The sequence below is a fragment of the Protobothrops mucrosquamatus genome, unplaced genomic scaffold, assembly GCF_001527695.2.
Source record: "Protobothrops mucrosquamatus isolate PMUCROS unplaced genomic scaffold, P.Mucros_1.0 scaffold3708, whole genome shotgun sequence".
Taxonomy (NCBI): Eukaryota; Metazoa; Chordata; class Lepidosauria; order Squamata; family Viperidae; genus Protobothrops; species Protobothrops mucrosquamatus.
In genome coordinates, this window is record NW_015389662.1 from 5,589 (window position 1) to 15,310 (window position 9,722).

The following is a 9,722-nucleotide window of genomic DNA, read 5'->3' on the forward strand; positions in this document are numbered from 1 at the left end:
GCAAAGTTGATGCACTTCTCTGCTCCTTAAACTTTGCAGGTTAACAAGGTAAGTGATGGTCATGTGACATATAGACATTTTGGAAATGTAGGTTCCCCGTTCATATAATCTTCCACTTTTTCCTCTCCTTTACTGATTCAGCAACTGGAGAAGCTGATCCTGTGTTCTGGCACGCAACCTGCTTCTGCTCCTTTGTCACACAGCTCTGTCTCTTCCAATTTCTTGTCGTCTCATTTAGAGTTTGATCAAACCCGAAGCTTCAGTCTTTTTATAAAATACCACAAGGAGGAGCCAGAGCTGCTGAAGTTCAGCTCAATCGCAGCATTTACCTGGTAGCATATGGCACAGATATCGTTATGCTGTTCCAACTGGTCTTTGGTGGCTGTGGGCAGCGATTTGATCTTATTGACCGCATCCCTGCGGAGAAGAAAGCTTTTCCATCCCAACTGAGCCCGAAGCCACACATTATAGTATGAATGAATGAAAATGATCATGGAGCCCATCACGGTCCATTCTCCAAAGATGGTCTCGGATACGCCGTAGGCCACAACACAAAGAGCCACGAGAAACTCCAGCAGCCGATAGGTGCCATTCACGTAGTAAATAACATCATCCATGTTTTCTACCGGCTCTTTTCTGAACTCTTCCACCATAAATAAGAGATAAATGAAAAGCGTCCCCAGGACCTGAACGAGGGAAAAAACCGCAGCTTCTGATTAAAGCAGGCAAGTCACGAGGTTTTGTAGCTTTTCAATATTAGCCAGTACAGTTTTTTGTAAATTACTCATTTTATAAATCAACTGCTATTAATACCATATGCTAAATTAAATCTTGTTTAACAAATGTGAGATCCAGGGCGGGGAGGAACAGACTCAGACTCAACCCTTCCAAGACCGAGTGGCTGTGGATGCCAGCGCCTCGGCATAGTCAGCTGATTCCATCGCTGACTATAGGGGGCGAAATCCTGGCCCCCTCAGAGAGGGCACGCAACCTGGGAGTCCTCCTGGATTCATGGCTGACATTGGAAGATCACTTGTCGGCCGTGACCAGGGGGGCGTTTTATCAGGTTCGCCTGATATACCAGTTGCGGCCTTTTCTGGACCGGGACGCCTTGCGCACAGTCACTCAGGCTCTCGTCACCTCCCGCCTGGACTACTGCAATGCTCTCTACATGGGGCTCCCCTTGAGGAGCATCCNTCCATCAAGCGGGATTGGCCTAGGGGGGGATTTTATAGGGATTTTAAAGGGATTTTATAATTTTTCTAATACAGGTTAATTAATATATATTTTAATTTGGCTTTTAAATATTTATTGTATAGCTCTGTTTTTATTTACCTGTAAGCCGCCCTGAGTCCCTCGGGAGAAGGGCGGGGTATAAATTAAAGTAATAATAATACAATACAAAAATGCAAGTATGCCTGTGAGAAAAAGAAAGAGTGAGAGAAAGACAGTGTATGGGGGTTGAGAGCTCCTGCACCCTTGGATAAAACAGAGTTCTGATCACAAGCTCAACACGTGCTCCGATTCCAGGCCTGAGATAGCAAGCTGGGTGGGTGGGTGGGGATATAAATTTAATAAACAAACAAACAACAAACAAACACTGCAGTTGAAATGCAAGTGCTGGGTTCTATTCCATGTTTTGAGACCAAAATTTTATATTTATATTTCCTTGGCCATGGATATTTTATATATGGATATAAATTTATTATGACATAGTTTAGTAATCTCTACAAAATAAGCCAATATGTTGTCCTTGGCCAGGAGCAGAAAGGGCTGTAAGCAGGGAGGTGCGACTTTCATTAGCTCAAAAGCTATAACAGGATTTGTCTAGAATGTCAAGGGCCATACTCCAAAAATGGGCAAGACTTGGGCACAAGCCAATGAGAAATCTTAAAAGAGTTCTAAGGGCAAAAGGGATGCCTTAAGAACCACAGAGCGTATGAGACCCATTTTGCCCTTCCAAAATCCACAAAGATCCCTCCAATACAAAAAAAAAAAGGTTTATTGGCCTTATTCATTCAATAGGAAAACTATTCTTGTATATCTATATCTCTCTATCATCTCTCTCTCTCTCTTTCTCTCTGCTAGGAGTCAGAAATATCACATAATCAATTGGCATAGGCAATCCTTGGGCTGCATATTTTGCACATCTCCTTTAGGAGAACAGATGGAAAATGCCCCTTTACTTATTTCCGTTCTGCTTTTTCCAACTGCTTGCTCTTGTTGATCACAGGAATAAAGAGGCCCTTATAACTTACCTGTAGAGAAGTGAGAATGCTGCTAGAAATGATGATCAACAGCCAAAAGTCCATGTGGAAAAACTGACAGATCATGTAGGCCATGTAAGCTGGGAAAACCAGCAAGAACAAACACAGACTCACGGCACGGAAATGCTTCCAAAGGCTCCTATAAAAAGAAATTTCCCTTTAAAACTGGGCATAGACTTCAGTACAATCACAGATTGCATGGGAGCCTGTGTTATGGTTTTATTTATTTGTATCCCGCCTTTATTATTTTTTACAAATAACTCAAAGTAGCAAACATATCCAGCATACCTTCTTCCTCCTATTTCCCTGCAATAACAACCTTGTGAGGTGGATTGGGCTGAGAGCGTGTGAATGGCCCAAAGTCATCCAGCTTGCTTTCATGGCTAAAGTGGGACTTGAACTCACGGTGTCCCACTTTCAAACATAGTGCCTTTCCTATCATAATTTCCATTTCTTCCTTTATCCTGAAAGTATGTAAGTAGAATCCATTTGTGCCTCATAGTTCCCTTTGGATACAGCTTAACAATTTGGTGACTAAATTTGGAGGAATCTGGGAGATACCTGACCCTAGTATTTCAACCATGGGCCTTTGATACCCTTGCCTTAAGAGAATATTATATTACAACAAAAGCTTTGGGTTTATGCGGACATGCTGCAATTGTCAGTTAATTTCAGAATACCATTTCCTACAACCCTGTTGCTTTAAATTAAATCACCACTCAATTGAACTGAATAGAATTTTCTGAGGGGATATGCCCATTCAACCCTCAATACTTCCTGATTTGGCTACTATTAACTTTTTTTTTCAGAATGTCCAGATTTGTATATGTCCAGGGTCCAATCTATATGTATTCATACAGATAAAAACAAATATATGTTTTTTCCACAAAACCTTTCAGATCTACTCAACAGACATGGCTTTAACATCATAGACAGTTATTCCTGACCTCCTTTTTTAACTGACATCCACCACAACATCCAATTTGCCTGATACCGATTTCTTGAAACATAATACTTGCATGCTATTTTGTAATCTTAAACTGCTCACGTAACGGGCATTGCCTCAAATAGATTTGTTGGAATTTCTGACTCAGTCTTGAGTTCTAAAAAAAATTAAAAACTAATGCTCAGCATCGTTAGCAGCGCAGGTAAAAAATGCGACAGGACAACAAAAATAACAAAAACCTGCCACACTGAGATTGCCGCAGGTTAATCTCTGGTAAATGAACACAATTCAGAAGCCATCCAGCTATTTCTCTTGATTGATATGTGGCCTACTCTGCCTTGGTTGAGCCTCACTATGCACAGAGAAGGATGTCTAACCTGGCTGACGGCTTTCTATTTTTTCAGAATGCGAGGTTTCCACCCACTTTTTTCTGGGGAGAGTAAGGTTCAGACAGCACATTATTGCTGTCTGTACAAATGAATGTGGAATTAACAGAAGACAAAACTGCTGGGGAAAGTTTGTGCAAATACATAGGAACAACATGCACATTCGTGCTGTCTTTGCATATAATTCTCTTCTATTGGAATGGTATTTTTTGAATGGAAACTGCATTGTGATTCTAACTGCATTATCATATTAGACTCGGGATGGTCAAAGTTATACAATCATCTGGCTTCCGCATGCATGTGGATGAAGGAAATCAAGTCCCAAAATAATAGAGTAAGACAAGTTGCCTCAAAGAGTAGGTGGTGGGGAATGCAAAAACACACCACAAAATTAACACCAACAACTTAGCTTCTTTATCTATGGGTGAGCATAAACAAATGAAACACCAAACACTTTGTGATATAATCTGAATGTGATCAGCCTTCCATTTCATAGGATCAATCATTATTATGCAACAGCAGAATCACATTGCTTCTTGCTCCTGACCTAATTCAATTGAACTAAGCTAATTACATGCTTCTGCAAATCTCATCTGTGTATGGTGAGGGTCTGAATAGTGTACTACTATCAATCATTCATGGAAACTTCAAGATGTAAGATTCAGAACTGAATATTTAAGAACGCTAATCCACTATAATTTTTTTTCCTAGATCTTCTTCCCACTCTCTGGTTTGAAACTGGCTGATCAGAATTCCCATGTGCCCAGATCAACATGCAGAATTAAGCTAACTACTCTCCTGTAGTTCTGCTGTCCTCGTTTCCCTTTGCTAAAAATTTTTTAACGACAACATGGTGCAAGCAAAAGATGCCAGTAACAGGTGACCTCCAGCATAACAGGCCCAGTGGATAAAAATAAACCTCCTCTTATATACAGTCCTTTCTGGCTATCCTGGAGAGGAAAAAGTGAAGTAGAAAGGAAAAGGAAAAGATGGAAAGTAGCACTAACCCAATTTTAGAACCAATTTCTGACAAAAACATATTTCTTTTACTCTCTCCAGTCACTCGCCATCCTTCTCTGGATTTTATATGCATCCCATCTATTCTTCTTGCTACTGGATCAGTTTGTTCTACCTTCACTGTGGAGCCTGAGAACTCTTTCCGTACAATAGACATAAGGCCAGCCAGAAGAGAGACTGCCCAACTTATCTGCACACCATTGTATCTCATCTCTGCAGATGCAAATAACAGAAATCATCCAGGTAGTGGCTGAGCTTTTAAGGGCTCTTAGGCTCAGCTGCTTCCTTCTCCCTTCACTATAGCATATAGCAAGCCACGGCTTGTCTTAACCTGGACTTATTTTAAAGTCATACTGGCCTTGACCTACATGAACCTAAGACATGAACCATGCCTTGTGGAACACAACGGCTGGATTCACACAGCATGTTAAACCATATTATCCATATTGCCTTATTATCCCCTATCAAAATGTGTTCCCCCTATCAAGCAGCAATTCCTTAGTTTCAGACAAACTGCTGTCTGTTTTGTCCATATCACAATAAGCTACGGTTTGTGCTTGCTCTGTAAACTATAGCAGAAAAAAAACAATGTAGCTTGTCCTTTGAATTGTCTCAAAACAGTGCATGAAGGAAAAGTACATGAGCCTCAGAATTCCTGAAGCCTGACCTTTGTTGTGCTAAATTATCAGCCCTGAATCAAGACACAGAATATTTACATGCAGAACAAAGAACAATCTTGAATGATGGCTGCCTGTATTGAATGCTGTTGACTTACTTGTCTCTTGAAGCTCCCAGAGCTAAGACAATGGGGTCTGCGATCTCCAGCATGGACTGCAGGATGGATGCCACCACAATGAAGAGAATAATACTGAGCAGGAAGGCCCGATGCACTACTTGTAACTCAATGAGTCCAGTCTGCACAGCCAGGATCAAAAGTGTGACTCCTTCTGTCATCCCCCTTTGTAGATACATTTTTAAAGGCAATGAAAAAAGATCAAGAACAAAACTGTAGTTCTCAAGTGATCTGAGGCAGTTTTAAAAGCATGTGACTACCATACGACTATCTTCCTAAGCCTTCTGATGTGGCCAAATATCAGCCTTATCAGATGATCCCAGCCAAAGGATTTTTGCTCAACAACTCTCAGAGGGAGATTTTATCTTGACTTTAAGCTATTTGTGAATTTGCTGGATAGACAGGCAAAACACCATCCTTCAATGTTAGCAATTCATCAATAACTCAAATGAACAAATGTTGCCTGTCATTGGCTCCCTAAACCACAGCTCTGTAATCTACAAATCAGTGATCTATGGTGAGTTTGTACAGTCATGTGCATTATAAATATATTTTATGTTGTATTGTTTGAATACATTTCATATTTGCTGCACATTTCTGTACATTACCCACATAATTTAAACATGGCAACAAATATATAAGTATTTCAGTAATTATGACAATGATATGAACCAGAATGGTTTTGTTCATGTGATCTCCACTTGAAATGGTCCCAAATCACTTTTGATTTCTTCCATCTTTGACTCATTTTCAAGTCCTAACTCTCTATAGATTAATAAGCTTTTTCTAGAGATCACCCGACTACTGTTTTCAATTCTATTTTTTCTGCTGAAAGAAAAAAGCTTCATCTGTTGCTGAATACAACTGAAAGCAAGTTTTTAGGTTGAAATAAAGAGAAATGGTGATAGAAAGAAGTTTACAAGTCAGTATTTCTCAACCTTGGCGACTTTTAATATGTGTGGACCTCATTTCCCAGAATACCCAAGTCAGCATGCTGACAAGGGCATTCTGGGACTTGAAGTCCACATACCTTAAAGTTGCTAAGGTTGAGAAACATTGCTATAGATTCTGATAATTTTGATGTTACTAACATGTTTTAATACACATCGTGGAGCTAAGAAATTGGAGGAACAATGCAAAGAATGTTATATATCAAGGTGGCAAGCAAATGCCAATTCCACCTGAGGTAGCAAAGATGCTGTACTTTAGACAGTTAAGATCATAAGAAGAAATTCAGTGACCCTTATAGTCTGCCTGAGTCCAGAAATTCCAGAGGATTTAAAGAAGCCTTCCCCAATCCAGCAATGTAAGCATATGGATGGGACAAAGAGAGAATTGTAGTTCTATTAAAAAAATAGTAAGCTTCTTAGAAAACATATATTGTATCTAAATAGTATCTGAAGGCATTTGGGGGTGTTTGTTTTGAAGAGATTACACTGTGCAATATATCTAATTTGCTTTGAGATAATAAACTTGGGATAGGCCCTTAAAGAATTAGAGGCACTCTTATTTGGACACTTACCGATTCATAGCTGGATCATTCATGAATGCCCGGTAGCCTTGCAGGTAAAACTTGCAGAGTGTTAAAACGCCAAGTGCCACAAAAGAGACAGTGAACACCAATCCCAGTAAGGAGTAAGGAGTGCTGCAGCATTCTGCAATACTAGGGGAAAGAGCATGCAGCAACATTAGAATCCATAAAGTTCTTAACACAGAGGAGAGCCAGGTATACTGTATGCCGTTCTGCAATTTCTTTCCAAAGGAGATACTGTTGGATAAACAGTATTCAAAGAGAAGATCATGTGCCAGAGATGAGTTTAATGAAAAATCATTGTCTGGTGGCTCCAAAACGCATTCAGTTTTGTTCAATGATACTTCAATTCAGAATTATCCCTAAAGATGCAAAATTCAACACATGGAATTTGTAGCATCATTTCCCGTTTAGCCAAGCATTTGAAACAAGTAGTTAATAGTGGTTAGGCAAACTATATAATGCAGAGGTCTCCAACCTTTTTGGTTTGGCGGCCCGGAAAGGGAGGCAGGCACTGCTACGTGCATGCGTACAAATGGGCTGCATGTCTGTGTGCAAAAATGAGCCCCATGCGTGCGTGCACAAATGGGCGTGTGTGAGTGCATGCGCACATGCAAATGGACGCACATGAGCGCATGCGCACTTGCAAACAGGGCTGCATGGGCGCGAGTGCTGCAAATGGAGGGTGCTGGCACTGATGGAACACTATGGGCAGCAGTGTTGCTGGGATGCTCTGGGGTGGGATGGCGCTAGTGTCAGCGGGATGCTTAGGGTGGCACTAGTGCCGGTGGGACACTCAGGGATGGAGTGGAAATAGCACTGGCGGGATGCTCTGGGCAATACTAGTCCCAGTGGGATGCTTGGGGGCGGGGCAGCACTAGCAGCGGCGGGATGCTCAGGGTGGCACTAGTGCTGGTGGGATGCTTGGGGCAGAGTGGTGCTAGCGTCGGTGGGATGCTTGGGGTGGCGCTAGCGCGAGGGGGGAATGAGTGCACACGGCTGTGCATGTGCACTGGCTATCCCTTCACGCAGCCTGATGGCCAAGCGGATGTAGTCCAGTGGTGAGCCGTGGCCCACAAGTTGGGGACTCCTGATATAATGGATATATTTTCTGGAACTATTCCATAGATATTTTCTCTATACAGTTACAGGATTTTGTGGGGCCAAGGATCACCTTCTATAAACTAAATGTGACTATAATGGAAGAAATTAAATTGTCACATAAATCTAAATCTCTTTTTGATGGGTGACCCCCATAATCAGAATCATCATAAGTGGAATAAATTCCACTTATTTCTAGTATTCAAACTATTTCATCTGGCTTATTATAATAAAAGCAAACTGAGTTTCTTCAGTGGATGAAATTCATGTATTCCTATTTCTTTTCCAGTATTTCATTATTATGTTGCTCACTAACACTTTATTCAATTATACTAAGAGTTTTGAGGATAGTCTTTAAAAAGAGCAATTTTTCAAATCCTCTAATCATGAAGATTGGTTTATCTAATACATTTTCTAGAGAGAGCTCAGAACACACAAAATTGTATAATGCATGGTCCTAAGGGACTGTAATGCTGAGATCAAATAAATTAGAGTGCAAAAGAAGCTCTTCCATTGAGAAAAATTACACCTAAACTGAGCAGTTTCTAGGTTGAAAAAATACCAAAGTCATCCATTTCTGGTCATTTTGGTTACTAAAAAACCCCAAATTCTCTCAATACTGTTCTCTGATAAACATTTTATTTTATGAGGAAATAAAATATTCACATTCTTTGTTCTAGAAACAATGCAAGGAGTCAGAGAGAGAGAAACAGATGCTTGTGAGGTGAATGTGATTATCTGTAACTGATTCATCTCATTTGTAGAACAGAGCTTTCAGCCCTTCCAGATAGATTAACTAAGGCCAAGAGTGGACAATTGCTAATTACCTTGTTAGGAACAGAAAGAGAAGTCTCTCCCTAGAGGCTGGCTGATCCCGAGTGCTGAAATAGGAGTAGATCTGAAGAGCAAACAGTAGAAGCCAGAAGACCATGAAGAGAACAGGGACCACCAGCTGGTTCCATAGAGTCATCCCCAGGGCCAGCAAGCCATAAACTTCTACTATCTGGAAGAGAAGAAATGGGTTTCTTGCTCAATTCTGAAACATCAATCCAAATAAATACCTCATAAATGCTTACCTCAAATGAACGAGCGTTTGCAATTACCCATTATCTTCCATGTATATTGGCCCACATCTACAATCATTTGCCATCACGCTTTAGATCATGAGTGGTATACAGTACAAGAATTATTGAGTGTTATCTGAATGTTACATGAATATATATAGTGAATGGTACCTGAGTATTATTGAATAGTATTGAGTTAGAAAATGGTATATTATAATAATAATAATAATAATAATAATAATAATAATAATAATAATAATAATAATAATAATAATAATAATAATAATAATAATAATAATAATAATAATAATAATAATAATAATAATAATAATTTAATTTAATTTATATACCGCCCTTCTCCCGTAGGACTCAGGGCGGTGCACAGCATATTAAAACAGATACAAACAAAATACATCAGAAAACAAAAAAACCCCATAAAACCAAATTAAAAGCCAAATATTGGAAGCTGTGTGTCAATTAAAATTTTCTTAAAATCATCCCTACCTAAAATCCTCCCTAGGTCAGGCCCGCTTGCTGGAAAAGCCATGTCTTGAGGGCGCGGCGGAAAGTAAGGAGATCCGGAATCATCCAGATCTCGGGGGGTAGTTCGTTCCAGA

General features: G+C 40.1%; 1 protein-coding gene across 1 annotated transcript in view; it reads right to left on the reverse strand.

The window, feature by feature from the left end:
- Positions 1-9,722, reverse strand: part of LOC107298088 (RING finger protein 145-like) — a 27,620-nt gene that overhangs the window by 5,582 nt on the left and 12,316 nt on the right. Inside the window, exons 2-6 of the mRNA XM_015827451.1 lie at positions 8,869-9,044; positions 6,932-7,072; positions 5,392-5,574; positions 2,259-2,406; positions 330-686 (exon numbers count right to left, since the gene is read on the reverse strand). Coding sequence (XP_015682937.1) covers positions 330-686; positions 2,259-2,406; positions 5,392-5,574; positions 6,932-7,072; positions 8,869-9,044 — 1,005 coding nt within the window. The remainder of the gene's footprint in view (positions 1-329; positions 687-2,258; positions 2,407-5,391; positions 5,575-6,931; positions 7,073-8,868; positions 9,045-9,722) is intronic.